The sequence below is a fragment of the Idiotropiscis lumnitzeri genome, chromosome 3 (assembly GCF_059441095.1).
Source record: "Idiotropiscis lumnitzeri isolate Australia: NSW breed Sydney's pygmy pipehorse chromosome 3, RoL_Ilum_1.0, whole genome shotgun sequence".
Taxonomy (NCBI): Eukaryota; Metazoa; Chordata; class Actinopteri; order Syngnathiformes; family Syngnathidae; genus Idiotropiscis; species Idiotropiscis lumnitzeri.
The window spans coordinates 29,567,003-29,585,614 of record NC_142393.1 but is presented as its reverse complement, the minus strand read 5'-3'; the positions used below and the strand labels follow the sequence as shown (position 1 = coordinate 29,585,614).

The 18,612-nt window shown below is 43.0% G+C and overlaps 2 protein-coding genes and 1 long non-coding RNA gene across 3 annotated transcripts in view; 1 reads left to right on the top strand and 2 right to left on the bottom strand.

Moving 5' to 3' along the window:
- The window catches only part of LOC148340751 (rho GTPase-activating protein 6-like), a 69,675-nt gene that overhangs the window by 5,452 nt on the left and 45,611 nt on the right, over positions 1–18,612 (top strand). The window lies entirely within an intron of this gene.
- On the bottom strand, positions 1,323–5,175 carry LOC148340754 (uncharacterized). Its single transcript, XM_088292037.1, has 5 exons — positions 4,944–5,175; positions 4,747–4,838; positions 4,602–4,697; positions 1,733–4,548; positions 1,323–1,400 (listed from the first exon to the last, which is right to left on the bottom strand). Exons 1-4 carry the CDS (start codon positions 5,173–5,175, stop codon positions 1,936–1,938), a joined length of 3,033 nt encoding a protein of 1,010 aa, XP_088148163.1. The 3' UTR covers positions 1,323–1,400; positions 1,733–1,935.
- LOC148340753 (uncharacterized) lies at positions 8,020–8,567 on the bottom strand. Its single transcript, XR_015842611.1, has 2 exons — positions 8,430–8,567; positions 8,020–8,097 (listed from the first exon to the last, which is right to left on the bottom strand). It is a non-coding gene; the product is annotated as an uncharacterized LOC148340753 (long non-coding RNA).

The window sequence follows — 18,612 nt, the reverse complement described above, 5'->3', positions numbered from 1 at the left end:
TCAGAGGAAAAGCGTAACTAACACGCACGCACGCGAACATTTGGTATTTTTGATCATCGTCAACTGCACAATGAGTGAAATCCAAATTTGGAGTGATCTTACAGGTCCAAATACAACACCGTCTTCATAGTTTCGTCCCTGGATCATAAAACAACATTTACAGAACAATGAATAGCAAACTATTTCTGAGGATGGAGTAATAATATAAGTTGGCCCATGAAGAATTCAGTCTACGCTAGATCCTTACTGAGCACTAAGAACTTACTCACTCTCGTACTCCATTTTACTCCAGTCACTTTCAGCGTGGAGTTGTATATTTATCTGGAAGGAATTCTAGGTCAAAGCGTCAAGCAGAGGTGCCACGGCCTGCTGACAGAGGGGTAGCTTTAAGACAACATGCTGCAGGTCCTAATGCCCATTACCAACATACAATATATGTATTTGTTATATTATTTAGTGTCGAGTGACCCATATACATTATTGTGCACATTTTAGAGTTGATGTGAAACAAGTGGCATGTGCACACACCAATAATGGAGTTAAACTGCAAAATAATTGTTTCTTCCGCAATTGGAAGAATGGATTTGCAAGTATAACATCTCGCAGTGACAACATGGTACAAATAACATATCATTTGAGTTGGCCTGAACTGACTCTTCCCCCCATGGCTCACAAGGCAGGTAACATCTTCATCAAAAATAAAATAAATAAATAAAATAAACAAGGCCTGATTTTATTCTGATGATGTGCAGTTCTACAGTCATGGAAAACATTAGACCGCCCGTGTTTCTTCAGTTTCTTGTTCATTTTAAATGACTGGTATAAGTAAACACACATTTTGTTTGGGCAAATAAAATAATGACAACAAAAAAGCTCAAACGAGTTTCATTTAAGAGTTGATATCTGGACATTTTCCTTGGTTTTCTTGCTTTGAACCAAGTTCACTTAAGTTCTCACATCAGTAACAAGCAAGGGTTTTAGATACTACATATTTCTTTTCTGTCCGTTAGTCACACGACACGCCTATAGTGGTACCGGGTTTTCAAATAAATAATAAATAAATAAATAAATTTGAAAAAAACAAAAACATTTTTCCATGACTGTAGATCTTGCTCATAAGTGTCTGTTTGTACTAGAATCCATTATTACACGTACACTTTCATTCTCATTCGGAGACAGACTTTCTGGACTGTCCACCCTTCTATTAGTCTGTCTGTCTTTCTGTCCGTCTATCAATACATGTTGAGGATTCGACCTCTGAACTGGTTATTTGGACTATTGACCACTACAGGGGCTCCGGTAAGAGAGCACAGAGTCTTCAGTAGAACTCAGCACTTTATTCAGCTTCACTGTGCAGATGTGCATAAATGTATACGCACAATTATATATATATAAAGTATCTGAAACAATGAGAGAAAGAAACCCCATCAACATACAGTTGGAATAAACAACTAAATGTTTCTACTATCTAACAGTCAGCAACACTCTCAACACAAGTAAACTGACATATATAGACATTAAAATGTTGTCTTTTCCAGTCTATATTATCTGTACTAGCAAGTTGCCAATGGCTACCTATTGCACAAGTTAGCTAAACACTGTTGAGTAACGAATGTAAACATGAGAATAAAACGAGTGTATAAATAATATAAACACACGCATTATTTTACTGAATAAAGCAAGAAGAGTATGCTATCAATATTAATCAGAATGAACTAGAACAAGTACTCACATCGTCATTGACTACTGCACCGCTCTGAGCTGAATGACGAACGAGAACGCTAAACAGGAAACGGAAATACGAAGCGCCCTTCAAAATAAAAGATCCGCCTATCAGAATAAGACAATGAAACGTCACCTATTAAACGACTTGAAGAATTCTTAACAGCCGCCCCCACATTTGCCTAGTAAATGTGAAAACCCCCAGATAATTCTTCAAGAGTCTTTCGCGGTGTCGTCGTCGGGCTGGAGGACAGGAAGTTTGATCAGACGTGAAACTGGTCTCGTATAAGTCTTGCTGTTGACGAGAACATCTGCCGTTCTTACATGTCCATCCTGACTGGTGATTGTCTTGATCACTTTGCCAACAGGCCACTGACCTCTCGGAAGCGTTGGATCAACAATCAGAACAACTGAGTTCACTGTCAAGTTTTCATTTGACGTCCTCCACTTGTGCCGTGTCTGTAGATTTGGCAGATAGTTCCTTGTGAATTGACGCCAAAAATGATCCACCAGTGTTTGACAATGGCGCCATCTTCGTCGGCCGATACTTGCTGGAGCATAGACAGCTTGAGGGAGTGTAGCGTCTAGCCGCCCCATGAGAAGAAGATTTGGCGTAACGGGGTCAGGGTCCGCTACATCGGCTGATACATAGCCCAGGGGCTTGGAGTTTAAGATCCCTTCCACTTCCACCAAGATTGTGTAGAAGACATCCTCTGAGACAGATTGAGACCCCACTGCAACTCGAAGACCAGCCTTGATTGAACGCACCTCTCTCTCCCATACGCCTCCAAAGTGAGGGGCATTTGGTGGATTGAACTTGAACTGGATTTGGTAGTCTGCTAACTGCTCCTTCAGTTGGGGTTCCATAGCTGCAAAGGCCTCCCGTAACTCTCGCTCTGCGCCACGGAAGTTGGTACCACAATCAGAAAGCACTTCTTTAGGTCTGCCCCGTCTAGCCATGAAACGGCGAAGAGCAAGAAGAAATGCGTCCACATCCAGGGAGTTCAAAAGTTCTATATGAACTGCTCGTGTGGTGAGACACTTGAAAAGAATGCCCCAACGTTTCTCCGTCCTCCTGCCAATCTTCACAATGTACGGCCCAAAGCAGTCGACCCCTGTTGAGTAAAAGGGGGGCGAGACAAGTCTCAGACGTTGCGGAGGTAAGTCCGCCATCGGTGGAACCTTTGGCCGAGCTCTCCAATGCTGACAGGTTGGACAGTTAAGTTGGTGATATCGGATGGCTTGTCGTCCTCTCAGGATCCAGAATCGTCTTCGTACTTCAGCATAGACTCGTTCCGAGCCCGGGTGTAGCAGACGCTCATCCATGTCTTTGATAAGAAGTTTCACCGCTGGGTGCTTTGGATCAAGCACAATGGGATGAATCTCCCCGACACTTGGATCTCGTACTCTGCGTAATCTACCTCCGACACGGATGAGTAATGATGCTGCATCCCACTCTGGAGAGAGGCTAGCCAACCGACTGTGATCGTGCACAGATTTCTGTGCCCTTAGCGCAGCAACTTCTTCTGGGAAGCTCTGCATTTGACACCTTCTCAAGAGCAAGACCTCAGCCTCCCGATGACTGATAGGTGGGTCATGCCCCATAACCGCGGCCGCCCCATGCGCTTGTCTCGTCGCATCCAATAACTCCCTCCAAGAGTTGAACTGTGTGGTGTCAGGGATGTTTTCAGTTGGCTTAGTTGAAACCAAACAGCAAAAGGTGATAGATTTCAGCTCGGATGAACTTTCTTTCGAGGCTTGTACGGGCCTCTTTGGCCAGCACTCCACATCATGGGTGAGGAACTGTGGTCCTTGATTCCAGCGACTGGACTCTGTTAGATCTAGCAGAGATTTTCCCCTAGTTATGTCATCTGCTGGGTTATTCTGACTGTCAACATAGCGCCAAGCCTGACGGTCTGTTAGTTCTTGAATCTCTGATACGCGGGTTCCAACGAACACCTTAAATCGACAGGAGTCCGATTGTAGCCATTCTAGAACGGTAGTTGAGTCAGACCACAGGGTAGTTTGCTGTATGTGGAGCGTCATTTCAGTCTCGAGGAGCTTGGCAAGTTGGGCTCCTGCCAGGGCTGCGCATAGTTCAAGGCGAGGTATCGATTGTTGTCTTTTGGGGGCAACTCTTGACCTAGCCATAACGAAGGATGTGTGAATGATATTCTTTGCTTGGACTGTAAGATAGGCTACTGCTCCATAGGCCCGTTCTGAAGCATCGCAAAAGATATGGAGGTTGTACTCCAAATCGTCGTCTTGTAGAGAACTTGGGGAGTAACATCGAGGAAGGAACACGCTGTTGAGATGTTTCAACTCATCTTCCCATGTTTGCCAGGCTTGTCGAAGGTGAAGAGGTAAATCCGGGTCATCCCAGCTTCTTTGTTTAGACCAGAGTTGTTGAATGAGGACTTTGGCGCGGGTAGTATAAGGCACCATAAATCCCAGAGGATCATACTGGCTTGCCAGCACTTGGTAAGCTGCCCTCATTGTCAATGTCGAGTATTCGATGATTCGATACTGGTAGCCGAGAGTATCAGCCGCGCAGTTCCATCTCAGGCCTAGAGTGGGTTCAAGTGGATCGGTGCGGCTCTGGTTTAGCCATTGTTCGGCAGAAGGTGACTTGGCCTCGGTGGGAAGATGGGCTATTACTGCAGGCTGGTTAGTTGCCCACTGTCGGAGATCAAATCCTCCATCGGCCAACAAAGTGCGCAACTGGTCTACTCTCTGTTTTGCGGTCCAGATGTCGGGGAAGCTTTCGAGGCAGTTGTCAACATAAAAGCTCTGCTTAACTGACTGCAGTACCTTGGGATGGCTCTCCTTATAATTGCGAGCATGACATTGAAGAGCAAATACTGCACAGCAGGGGCTACTTGTCGTGCCGAAGGGTAACACTTGCCATTCATATACATCTGGGGGTTCTTCACAACGCATGTCTCTCCAGAGGAACCGCAAGAGTGGTCTGTCCTCTGGAAGTAAGCGAATTTGGTGAAACATTGCACGGATATCTCCACTCACTGCCACTTGATGCTGCCGAAATCGAATGAGGACACCGACTAAAGATGGACTCAGTGTAGGCCCAGGTAGAAGTTGGTCGTTCATGGAGACTCCTTGATGTCGAAACGAACAGTTAAAAACCAATCGTGGTTTATTGTTATGACACACGAGATGGTGTGGAAGATACCATGCTTCTGCGGACTGGTTTACTTCTTCACGGTTAAGTATTTTTGCATATCCAGCTGCAATAAGCTTGTCGATCTCAGCTGAGTAGATAGTGGCCTTCTCTGCATCCCTTTTCAATCGTTTCTCTGTAGCTCTGAGCTGAGTTATGACTGAATGTGGAGAACTGTTGAGCTTCGGAGCTCCAGTCTTCCTCAATAGAGGTGTTGCATATCGGTTGACTCCTCCAACTTCGAGACGCTGGGTTTTCTTCTCCAGCAGATTCATGGCCTCTTGATCCTCGCGTGAACGGACGACCACTTTCTCGTTCCGAAAAGGTAAGATATCAAGCTGCCATAGCCTTGCAACATTTTGGTACAGAAGATCCTCTGGACTAGTTAATGAAGTGAGAAGGCACTGTTGTGTTGGGGTCTGTCCATCATTACATCCTTGTGCCCCTTGTAGCGCCCAACCGAGGGCAGTTCGAACAGCAATGGGACCACCATTGACGCCTCGACGAATTGGCGCCGTAGCTGTGATTAGATGTACATGATCTGAGCCGAGAAGCAACACTGGGCGTGCGTTACGGAATGACTTCAGGGGTATTCCTTTCAGATGGGAGTAACGTTTCTGAAGCAACTTAACTGGGTACGTTTGCTCCATCAGATCAAGCCCTGCTGCGGTAAATGCTCCTTGCACATGGTACCTCTTTTGTGGGTTGTCTTGGGGAGAGATTTCAAAGCTAACTGTAACCCCTTGGAGGTGCGTAACATCTGGCCGTACGGTACGCAAAGCTAGAGTCTCTGATTCACCCCTCAACCGGAGCTGCTTGACGGCCGATGTTAAGATCATTGTCCGTTGAGCTCCATCATCTAATACTGCAAATGTTTCCAGTGAGTTGGATTTGTGGTGTAACACGACAGGAACTACCTTCAAAAGCACTTGCGCTGTCCTTACAGTAGGCGTCAAATACACACGGCTCTCTGTGGTCCTTGAAGGTGAGCCAGTGAAGCGATATTGAGCAGCGTCGTGAAGCACTTGGAGATGAATACTGCCACAGTCACTACAAGGTTTTTTCAAGTTACAGGACTCAGGTGTGTGACTGCGTGCACACTTCCAGCAGCGTTTTCCTTCTGTTATCCACTTGTTTATATCCACCGCAGATTGCTCTCTTATGGTGGGGCAACGACTAATGTAATGTTCTTTGCTGTTGCAAAAGAGGCAGTGGATTGTGGGCTGTCTCTTGCCACTGGATGACTTGGACGCGCTAGGTTGCGGGGGCTCGGAGCCATGATACACAGCTACGCTACGGCCTTTCGCTTTAGATGAAAACTTTTCTTTTCCGTCATTTGTCGGTTTCTCCATTTGATAGCGTTGTACTAATCGACTTGAAAGGCGCTGTTGCTGGGCTTTCCCTTGGAGCCATCCATTCAGGTCTTGCAGGTTATAGGGGTTGAGACTCATGGTGTTGAGCTTCCCTTGTAGCTGGAGATATTCAATGAAGCCATCTCTATGGTACCTTGGTAGCTTACTTAGCAAGCGATCGACATGGGAACAGCAGTTTAATTCCATCCCTTTAGGCCCCTCCAAGGAGAGCAGCATGCTGACTAAGAGGTGGACTCTGAGAGCGAAGCTTTGAAAAGTTTGTGCGTCACCAGATTTCACATCTGACATAGTCAGGATGGCAGCTATTTCACTTTGCGCCAGTTGGTGAGGCTGTCCATACTGTAGCTGTAGGGCTTGCATGGTTGCGGAGTATGGAAATGGATCATGGCGGCACGACTGACCAATCATTTGTGCTTCCGGGAGTTCAAGATGCTCCAATAGAACATGGTATTTGTACTTTTCCGTGAGTTCGGGATAGGGCTCCAGCAGATTATCCAAGGCCAACTTGAGGTTAGCAAACTCCCTCTCACTATCTGTAGTGAAATGGGGAATTTTGGGTTTAGGCACGCCATATATTGACCGTGTATGCAAATCAAAGTCTCGTGGAGTCATAATCTGACTCGTTGGTTGTTGTGGCTGGGCCGCTTGATTGCTGTGACTCACTGCTGGGATTGATGGAACAAATGGCTTGGGTGCAGGCACATAGTGATATGGATTGTGAGACGAAGAAGCCTGCGGTGGAGGATCGCTCAACCGTGCTGAATAGCTAGGATAAGAAGCCATTGGCTGAGACTGCTGCAGGGACTGATGTATGGGGACAAACTCATCCTTTCTGTGAAATTGCTCTGTCATCTGTGGCTGAGATGGGACAGGTGGGATATGGTGTTGCTGGACCACGTTTGGTGACACCATACCAGATGAAATGGCTGAACGAGGAGAGGTGGGAGTTGCTAGAGAAACTGGCTGTATTGTTCGAAACGCAGAATTTTCCATGTTATATGCTGCTGCAGTAGCGTCACCTTTGTGCTTATCCACTCCCTCCGACTTGGAAGTAATGCTTACTGATGTGTCTCCCTCCGCCTGAGCTGTCATGCCAAGCACTGGTAGTGGAGGGTGGACGTGTGAAGGGAGCTGAAGCGAGGACTGTATCTGTGGCGGCTGTGCCCTAGTCTTTGTCATGTTGTGGTCATCATCTTCCTCTTCTCTTGTGAGGAACGCATTAATGTGTTCCAATAGCTCTTGGCGGCGACGTTGCTTTGCTTCATACTGGATGAGTTTGTTAGTGAGTTGTGTAATTTCCATCCTATCCTCCCTCTCACTCCTGGACATGGATTCAACAAGTCGTCTTAGTGCTGTGGTGCTTAGTGGGTCACCTGAACTGGGACGAGGTGTAGCTCTACTGTGGGCAGAGTAAACACTCACATCTGCTCTTCCACCATCTGCTGCGGTCGCTGCTCCTCTCTGCTCCTCTTGAACCCTCTCGTTGGGTTGGGAGGAAAGTGCAGACCTTTGTGGATGGTAGGAAACGATGTAGTCCTCGAGATGCTTAGGTGTATGCAGTTGTCTCTCATGTCGCTGTTGCACATCAGGACGAGGGTGAGATGGCGAGTCCTCCGCTGAAGACATGTCTTGTAGGAGTCAATTTATCCGGCTCGAAGGACCGTTGTTGAGGATTCGACCTCTGAACTGGTTATTTGGACTATTGACCACTACAGGGGCTCCGGTAAGAGAGCACAGAGTCTTCAGTAGAACTCAGCACTTTATTCAGCTTCACTGTGCAGATGTGCATAAATGTATACGCACAATTATATATATATAAAGTATCTGAAACAATGAGAGAAAGAAACCCCATCAACATACAGTTGGAATAAACAACTAAATGTTTCTACTATCTAACAGTCAGCAACACTCTCAACACAAGTAAACTGACATATATAGACATTAAAATGTTGTCTTTTCCAGTCTATATTATCTGTACTAGCAAGTTGCCAATGGCTACCTATTGCACAAGTTAGCTAAACACTGTTGAGTAACGAATGTAAACATGAGAATAAAACGAGTGTATAAATAATATAAACACACGCATTATTTTACTGAATAAAGCAAGAAGAGTATGCTATCAATATTAATCAGAATGAACTAGAACAAGTACTCACATCGTCATTGACTACTGCACCGCTCTGAGCTGAATGACGAACGAGAACGCTAAACAGGAAACGGAAATACGAAGCGCCCTTCAAAATAAAAGATCCGCCTATCAGAATAAGACAATGAAACGTCACCTATTAAACGACTTGAAGAATTCTTAACAATACATTTTTTTTATACTGCTTACCCTCACTCAGGTCGCAGGTGTGCCGGAGCTTTTCCTTGCTGACTTTTGGCGAGAGGTGAGGTTCACCTTGGAAAGGTTGCCATTGATTATTTCCAAACATATGCAAACGACTGAAGAAACACTGTATCGTGGAGTCATTTTGATGTGTTTGTATTCGTCTTAACTACCATTCTCAGGCAGCTTTTCCTACTCTTGAATGTGAAATGTTCAAGAGAAATACAGAAAGACTTTCATTAAACATCAACAATATGGTAATGATCCCAGGCACAAAGTGAGGTAAAGTGACGTAAACTCATGGACCTTTCCTCCGTCCTTGTGAATCTGCCAGGCAACCAGAAAGCAAAACAGAGTGAGGCAAACTGCGTCTATAAATAGAAAAGTGCTTCAGCAGAGGAAGAGTTTGAGCCAAGAAGTTCAAGAAGTGAGATTTGTTTAGAATTGAATGGGTTGCAAGTGCACGTGTGTTTATTCAAGTCGGCACATGCTTTTCCGTCATAGTTTATTAGTGGTGGAGAAAGCGCTCCTCTCAAACATTTGTTTACTAAAAGGCATCGTGATGTGGCTGCTTCAAGTGGTCTTTTTCACGTTAGCACATTATTGCCATCTAGTGGATATTTTCTTCCCACACAGACTGTGCTCAACATTAATCAGGGCACCCAACAGATTTGTTTGCTGTCGGTGTTGCTTACTTTTGAAGTAGTATGTTTTGCGGGGGCCGGCATTTTTTATGAATTGAGAAAAACAGATTTCATTATTGGAGAAAGCATCAATTAAAATCTTTAATTTCACACCATAGCAAGCAAATAACATTCAGTTTCAGATTTTTCCTTGTGTCTCTTTGTGTGTCTTGTTAGTTAATTGTGTACACCTGTGCTTGTCATCCCGATCCATTCTGTTACGCAATCACCTCCCTCCAAACTTTTGTGTCTTGTCTCTGTGTTCCTCATTGTCTCGTTAATTTGTTTGTATTTATTTTCCTGTTTCCTTTCAGTCCTTATCGGGTCATTGTCTATTTGTCATTTGTCATCTGTCCTTCGTTCGAGCCTCCTCACGTTGCTTTTTTTTTTGTCAAGTCAAGTTTTTCGTCAAATCAAATCCTGTTTTCCCAGTGTTTGTTTTGATACTTTCTTATTGTTTTGCACTTTAATATTTAAAATTATCTAAGTAATTTTTCCTTTCCTTTCTAATTTTGAGCCTCAGTTTTTATCCTTTGATCAGATGTATGTAAAGTATACTAACTACTAACTATTAAAGTTAACTCCTGGTGTTTCCCTCTTAACTCTTAATACAATGAAATGTTATTATATATGATAAATAATTTTTCACAGCTCTATGTGCTTATACATATATATATATATATATATATATATATATATATATATATATATATATATATATATATATACAGTGAACCCTCGCTACTTCGCACTTCACCTTTCGCGGCTTCAGTGCTTCGCGGGTCTAAAAAATATTCGGGGGCATTGTAGTTTCGCCGAGCGGCACGAGGGGGCGCTGGAGCGGTTAGACGGCCGGCGTGCGCCGAAGAGGAGAGTGGACGAAGAAGAGAGTGGACGAAGAAGAGCACGTTTCCCCGGGCACAATTTGGGGCAACGTTTCGCGCGGTTCGGACCTTACCAGAGCTCCGGAGGAGGCCGGCGTGCGTGGCAGTTAAGCCGTAGAGGAACAACTTCCGCCCGGGCACTAGCGCGGCGACATTTCGCTTCGCTCGGGACCGTGCGAGACCTCCGGAGGAGGCCGGCCGGCGTGCGTGGCAGTTAAGCCGAAGAGGAACAACTTCCGCCCGGGCATGAGCGGAGCGCGAGGCTGTCAGTTATGAATGAATAAATGAATAAATAAATAAATGAAGAATGCCACCTTTCATTTCACAGGGCACACCGGACGGCGTACCAGCAGGTAAAAGTCGAAGTAATTAAATAAATACAAAAAGAAGTAATTGAATAAATACAAAAATAATGGCTGGGGAAAAAAAAGTTTTAATAATAATTTGTTTTGTTTTTTTGTTATAACATGAATTTCACTCTCTCTCTCTCTCTACCCGTATGTATATATATATATATATATATATATATATATTTTTTTTTTTTTTAAAGCATTTTTGAAGGTGCGCCGCTACTTCGCACTTTTTTTTTTAAGCATTTTTAAAGGGGCGCCGCTACTTCGCGGATTTTCAGTTTTCGCGGGTGGTCTCGGTCCCCATTAACCGCGATAACCGAGGGTTCACTGTATAACGAGCGATTAAGACTCACCTTGGCCTAATAAACAATGTAGTCCTATGACGTAACGCTGACGCTTGCGAGACCGGAAAAAAACGTCAAGCACGCGAAATTTAGGACACAGCTGCATGGGGCTTGCTGTGCGGAGTTTTCGCCGGTTTACAGAATTAAAACATCATGGCAAGTGGTAAAAATGACGCAAATTCAATTTGGAACGGCAATTCTTTTAAAAAAAAAAGTTAACGAATGGCGTCATTGGTCAGAACAAAGTAATTTGTGTGTATTGCCATCGTGCACTGAACTACCATCGCAGAACGTCCTGTTTAAAATACCATTTGATGGCCAAGCACACCGCTGATGCCAATTTTCCAGCCCCTTGTCAAACCCGGGCATCCATGGATAATTTGCGACAGAAACCGATGGATGGATCAACTAAAAAGAGACTCGCCGAAGCCAGCGCTAAGTGGGTGGCCACTGCGTGTTAGCACACATATCAGGCAATACTGCCAACTAGTGACTAATGATATAACTGCTATCATTACAAGCATCGCGGAGGACGAAAGTCTGGCTGAAATACTTCGCATTGCGTCCAACGACTGCACTTACGAATTGTCCTCGAGATACAGCATTGCAACCCACATTCAAGAGAAGCGGAGAAGGCGCAAGCAGTCGCGCTCACCGCTGATTCCTGGACTTCTCTCAGTAACCACAACTACCTCGGTGTGACAGCCCATTATTTTGACCCATTTCATTTGCACTTTGTTGGGATTTTATATTTCTTATATTACTCCAATTTGATCCCTTAGAAACGCTGTGGAGATGCTGTTTTGTGTGACTTTGTTTGTGTGAGTCAAATAATATGCTTTGTTTTTTCAATTAAAAAAAAAGTATTTGCAGGAAAAAACAATTATCATATATTAAAGGTATTAAAATTCAATAAAATATTGAATTATAAACATAATATACAAAAACATTGGAGGGATTTTTTTTACAATGAATAAAATGTGCAATTAACTTCGAGTTCACTATGAAAAAATGCGATTAATTATGATTAAATAATTTATTTGCTTGACAGCACTAATAATAAAAAATAGTTGATTAATTAGCGTGGGGGTGAGCAAGATGGCCTCTGTTGTCTCTACAATGAAGAGCATAGTGTAGCGTGCTGCTTTAATGACACAAAACAAAAGTTTCTGTTTTCTAAAAAAAAAAGAGAAACATCGCACGTCCTACGATGTGACTATTGCGCATGCGCACATCGCAATCGCGATGTTAAAACCGTATTCTTGCAGGCCTATTGTGTACGATTCTTTGTTGTTTATCAATTGCTTACATCTTCCATCCATCCATTATCTGTACCGCTTCTCCTCACAAGGAGTCGCGGGGGGTGCTGGAGCCTATCCCAGCTATCTTCGGGCAGTAGGCGGGGGACACCCTGAATTGGTTGTTTACATCATGTTCATCAAAATGTGTTATAAGTTTTTTTTGGATTGTCTCTCCCGACACATTTTGAGATGAATTCTTTGTGTAAGCCTTTACATACACAATGGTTGATCTGCATATTGCTATAGATTTCCATTCGACCTTTTTTAATCTTGACTAATGACAGGGCATGTGTGACGTTTTAGATTAACCAGTTTTCTGAAATTGCTCTAGATAATTGTTGTGATGTGAATCAGAATTTGTGTTCCAAAGGAATTAGGAAGACTGCATTGTAATTACTAGTGTTACATGTACTATTATGTGTATTGCATTCAGTGAACTCTTACCAACAGAGGGCACCAATCAGCTTCTATCAACCCTGCATGAGCTGCACAAACCCTAGGTAGTGTACAAACTTCTGCATCTGGACACCAGTAAGCGCATGTGGACTACAAATGATGAATCATGTAAAAAATATGGGTAGGCTGTTACGAGGCCAGTTACAGCTGTTCACATATACGACCATGTGCAAGATCCCTCATTGTCCCAAGTATCTGACACAAAAACCTCCAACAGAGCTGTACAGCATGTTTTACGACAAAATAAATCTGATCGATAGCACATTTGAATTAAAGAAACAAGTTATTTGATTTTAGCTTTTGGGATGATTTAACTTCTCTTGGACATTTGCTAAAATGCTACATAAACATTTACATACTAGTCTTTCTTGGTCTCCAGATTCCCATGTCTCTCTCTCTCTCTCTCTCTCTCTCACTCTATTTCTATCTCTCTCTTTCTCCCTCCCTCCCTCTCTCTCACTTTCTCTCTCTCTCTGTCTCTCTCTCTCTCTCTCTCACTCTATTTCTATCTCTCTCTTTCTCCCTCCCTCCCTCTCTCTCACTTTCTCTCTCTCTCTCTCTCTGTCTCTCTCTCTCTCCCCCCCCCCTCTCTCTGTCTCTCTCTCTCTCTCGCTCTCTCTCTCTCTCTCTCTCTCTGACACCAAGTCACTTTCAAGATGACTTTCCATTTACATGTAAATCTGCGGGGTGGGTACCTTCCCATAAACTTTCCTGTGTGCCTGATTAACTGCTTGTTGGGATTCTGTGATCCCTAAAATAAATAAAAGAAAAAGAAAAAAAAAACACATTACGCTTTTTGCATTTTACGTTTATAATAAAGACAAAGATAAAGATGTCCTTTAATAGTCTCACAATGGGGAAATTTGCAGTGTTACAGCAGCAAAGATATAGATCACACAGAGGCGGCGGCATAATGTAGCCGTTAATGTATAACATTAGCAGCAGAAATTCATAAAAGGCATGCAAATATGCACAGTATATACGTATTTACACAAATCCCCATGTATATACACACTTACATTCCACAACATATACAAGTGTAAGGAAACACTCCTAATGTCTGTCCATGGTACAGAGGGGACATAAATAAAAAAGCTGCAATGACAAAAAAAAATAAAATAAAAAAAAAAAAAATAAAAATATATATATATATATATAAATACTGCAATGATAAAAGTACTGCAATGATAATAGTACAGTACTGGCAAAAATACTGCAATGCTAAAAAATGCACAAACAATAGAATAGAATAGAAATAGAAATTTCTCTTATACTGTCCTGTACAACACTTGCGTCATTGTGCAAAATCTTTCAGCATTATGAATACTATAGAAAGCTACGTTCACACTGCAGCTCTATTACTTTTTTTTTTTTTTTTGCGACTCACATGAACCTTTATTTTTGGGAAGGATGACGGGGGATGAGAAGTTTTAACAAAAAGGATGGACTAAGAAGGGGTAGGGCTTGTGCTGCCAGAGCAGAGCAAATGGGCGCCCACAGAGTGGAATTGGATGGCGGCCAGAGGTTGGATTCTGGTGGAGCCAAGGAGGCAGAATGTGGGTCTGCTGCTGCCAAGGTACCAGCATGCATGGGCCCCTGTCTCATCAACCAGCCACCATAGACGTTGGGAAATACAAGAGACACGAGGGCCCGGGAATACAGGTACTGAAGACGGTAAACTGGAAGAAAGGGGATGAACGGGATTACGTCAAGAAGAACACAAGGTGTATGAGGTGATGTGAAGTGGCTTGGGTACAGGTTGAGAATGATGTGACTTGGAAAACTTGGGATTGGGATGGGGAGGATCTGGAACATTAACTTGGGCGTTGACGTTGGGCATCCCGCGAAGGTCCCGTGTAATTGGTGAACCTCTTATGAGCGAGTAAGGGACTGAATGGAAGGGTTCAGGGGTAGACAGTAAGGGTACATACAGGTTCAGAATGATTCGACTTGGAAAAGGCGAGCTTACAGAAAGAACCAAAACCTTTATTCGGCCGCCTATCACCCCTCAGAGGTCTCGTGTAAAAGGCCAACCGGGCGTTAGCTGGCAGACCGGAGCTTGTGTCAGCCTTTGCAACCCGTTCCTGGTGAAAAGGCGAAGCAGCAACTAATGAGATGATTACTCCTTGATTGAAGGTTAAGGGATGGTTATGAGCATGTGGTGACGTCTGCGGCTCGATGGATTCTGTCTCAATCTGCTGGGTCCATGACTGGTCAGTACGTACTGTCACATGATGAGTGGAATTTGGACCTAGATGCAGTTGAAAAGTAAACAAACGTCTTTATATAGAAACATTTTAAGTAAAAATAAAGCAGTGATTGATTCAGAAGACATGGAAGAAATCTGACATCCTCACTCAAAGACTGACAATGAAGCTCATGTCAGTGACTTGAGCTTAAATACTTTGACATCAGGCTTGTATGACATAAAAAAGGAACTGAGCAGAAACGGACCATAGCAACTGATATATCATGATAGGTCAAGGAACAACCAACCACAACAATTTTGCTAAGAATGATCTCCAAATATGCAATTAACAATTTTCAGCTTGGTACAGTTAGCCTTTATTTTGATACTCAATGTGGGGAGAGAGTTTTTCTGCTGTTGGTGTGTCAATTGCGCATCCCGCTGAGATGTGCATGTGGCCCTGATTGCACCTAATTAACGCAGTTTGAGGAGATCACACCTGGGTCACATTAGCTCAAACTGCAGGGAGTTTGTGTTAATGGACATTTTATAGGGACTGAACTTACTTATCACAGTCGCAGTGTGGGGGTGTGTGTGTGTGTGTGTGTGTGTGTGCGTGCGCGCACATCTCATGGCTTTCCAGACCTTATTACTAGGGGCAGAGCTAGAACTTTGTCGGTTGGATGGCCGAGGACATGTGCACATACACACACACACACACGCACACAGACTCCTGTAACCTCAGAAGCTGTGACGTCTACCTTGGCTACACAGCGCACATGGCCGAGAAATCACAGCCTGGGTTTCATGAAATAAAATGCACACTTTTTCAGAGCCTTGCACACCACCCTCATAATACAAGCAGGAACACGTTTAAGTAAAAAGCAATGCCCTGCTGAGCTTCATTTTCTTTGCTTTTTCTCGGTATTGCGTCTGTGTGTGTCTCATTGTCCACTTCTATCACATGGACTGATTAGCTAACAGCCGCTCAGAGTGGGTGAGTCACCAATGGCCGATGCCATTTTGCTATACTCCCGGTCAACGGCTTATTATTCAGCTTATACTGTATCTAAGAAGTGACCTTGCCTGCAAGATGAATTCTCACAGTATTTTTGAGTTCACAAAATCCGGAGAGTCCATCTTGTCCCAAGCCTAATGATTTTCTTTAGCGGCAGCAGTGGTGGTGCAGACCAATCATAGAGCAAGCGTGTGTTTGGGGGGCAGGATATGCGGCTGGTATGAATACAAGATGCAAACAAATAAATCAAACCGGTGGAGGAATGCCTAAATATATACTGTACTTTTTATTGTTTAAAATGGCATACGCATTAGATGTCACCCTCACAGGAATTATAGACAAATAAAACTAAATTCTTTACAAAATCACCATGACTGCAATCATTCCCCTTAACATTCCAAAATACGTAAATGGATTAGACTATAACTCTTTTTGGGGGGGGGGATGAAAAAAAATAAAATAACACAAACAAAAAAAACAGATACAGATACACAATCCGCAGCAGACTATAAGCCACAGTTTTCAATTTTGAATAACAATAGTTGTTTATTGCATGTACAGAAACATTTTGTTCTGTGAATGCACATAAAGGTATGTAAATGGATTGTTAAAACAAGGCAACAACTTTGCTAATTAAAACAGAACAGACCCAAGAGAGAAAAAAAATTCAAGATTTATTTAGCGTATTTTCTTAACTATAGAGCGAACCTACCGGTGAAAGAAAAATCCACAGACAAGCCGCTGCTTTGTATTAGCCGCATGGTTCAAAACCTATAGGAAAAAAGTAGCAGCTTATGTAAAATACGGTACATGTAAATTGAGCCGGCAACTTAAATGAAAAAAAAAAAGAAAAAATTCAGCTAAGATTCTATCGCGCTGTACTCCCCACCATATCTCGATTAATTCTAATAGATCATCACTTGTGAAAGGCTATATGACATCACCATCATTTTTTTCTTTTCGTTATTGCGTTTTTATTTAGTTATTTTTTTTTAAAGCTTTGTTTTTTTTTAACCATGGTAGCGCAGTGAACGGCTGGTTAGCATGTCCACCTCACAGCGCAGAGGTCAAGGGTTCAAATCTGGGCTCCACCCTTCCTGTGTGGCGTTTGTGTGATCTCCCCATGCTTGCCTAGGTTTTCTCTGGGTGCTCCAGTTTCCTCCCAAACATACATGGTGTGTTTATTGAACACTCTAAATTGTCCCTATAGGTGTGGTTGTGAGCGTGAGTGGTTGTTTTTTCTATGTGTGCCCTGCGATTGGATTGCAACCAGTTCAAGGTGTTCCCCTCCTATTGCCCAATGAGAACTGGGATAGGCTCCAGCAAGCCCATGACTCTTCTGAGGATAAGCAGTTGGGATAATGGTTGGATGGAAGTTGGTTCGGGTGAAGCTGTTTCCAGTATGAAACCACTCTGTTCTTTTCAGTGCAGAAGTTCTGGGAATAGGCGGGGGCAAGTGATTACCCTGTGCCTGTGTGGTGTCATAGCTATGCCTTTCAGTGTTCGGTAGCAGTTGTAAAAACAAGAAAACAGGTTTACTTAAAATACAGACATTTCTTGAAAACTAAATAAGACTGCATGCCACTCTTTCACTTACTCTCCGCTATCATCCAAGACAAGATGACATGCATGCTGTCAACACTCCATGGAATTCAACAGCAGAGAGCCATGTGAGACGCTTTAGGCCAGTGATTTGAAGTTTTGCAAGTTCTTGTTTTGACGCACTGGATCAAACTGGAGATAAGTGGGAAGTATAATATTAATGACGGTGATATATAACAATACATTGGTGACTTATAATGCCCTCAATACATACACAATATGAAACTAAATTTGTGTATAGGATTATCAGCAGAGGCGTGCGGTCAGGCTAGGCAAGTGATGCAGCGCTGCCCCCTGCTGGCCGTTCTCTGTATGTGAAGAGTGAGTATGTGAAGAGAGAAAAAAAAAAGAAAAAAATGTTCCATGTTAGTTCTATGGGTCATGCTTTCCGTTGATTTTGTTTTTCAATCCAATAATTTTCATTGATTTCATAAAGTAGCTGAATGTGCATATTTCCTGTTGAAATACATGAATAGCATGTGAAGTGGATAAAGCATTGCACGCCCCGTACCGCCAGTTTCCACACACACATTCATGGCTGACTCAGGCCGCTGGCATGTGCACTCACACAAGGGACTTTGCTGTTTGTCTTTCTATTCCCAATAAATATGTTTTTATCACACATGTGCTACAAATGCTCACTTTCCAACAGCCTGTCTAATATATTTCATGAATGTCTATGACATATTTAGTCATTCATAGCCAGAAAAAAACAGCATGCTGGATCCCAGAAAGTACCATGCCGCTGCCAGCATGTAGCAGTGCTACGCTATTGGCACAACACATACAAGAAGCCCATAGACATACACGACCACTAAAGCAGTCAAAGTCATTTTAACTCAGCACCCACATGGAGGAAAATCTATTACCAGTGAAATCATGCTCTACAACGAAAAGCAATCACCTTCAATAATATGCAGACTATTTGAGTGCTGTCCCACGAATAGCCAGCTGTAATATATTGCAGTATATCAAAATAAAATTCATAAAACATAAATATATTTGAAATGGTTTCATCAAATATGCATTTTGTATAGAACACAGAACAATATGAACTAAAAATAAAAAAATATATAAATAAATAAATCCAATGAAAGTCAAATATTCAGTGGCAGTATAATGTCCCAATCACAATATGCGGTTTTACAACTTTTGTTCAAGGACTACAGTCAAGTGCAAAG

What these genes read in the sequence shown, in the direction of transcription:
- LOC148340754 (XM_088292037.1), bottom strand. Translation starts at nt 5,175, where the DNA reads ATGAATCTGCTGGAGAAGAAAACCCAGCGTCTCGAAGTTGGAGGAGTC. An exon ending in TTCGGCAGCATCAAGTGGCA is followed by an intron (nt 4,698 to 4,746) that starts GTGAGTGGAGAT and finishes GCTTACTTCCAG; the next exon opens with AGGACAGACCACTCTTGCGG. An exon ending in GTTACCCTTCGGCACGACAA is followed by an intron (nt 4,549 to 4,601) that starts GTAGCCCCTGCT and finishes CGCAATTATAAG; the next exon opens with GAGAGCCATCCCAAGGTACT.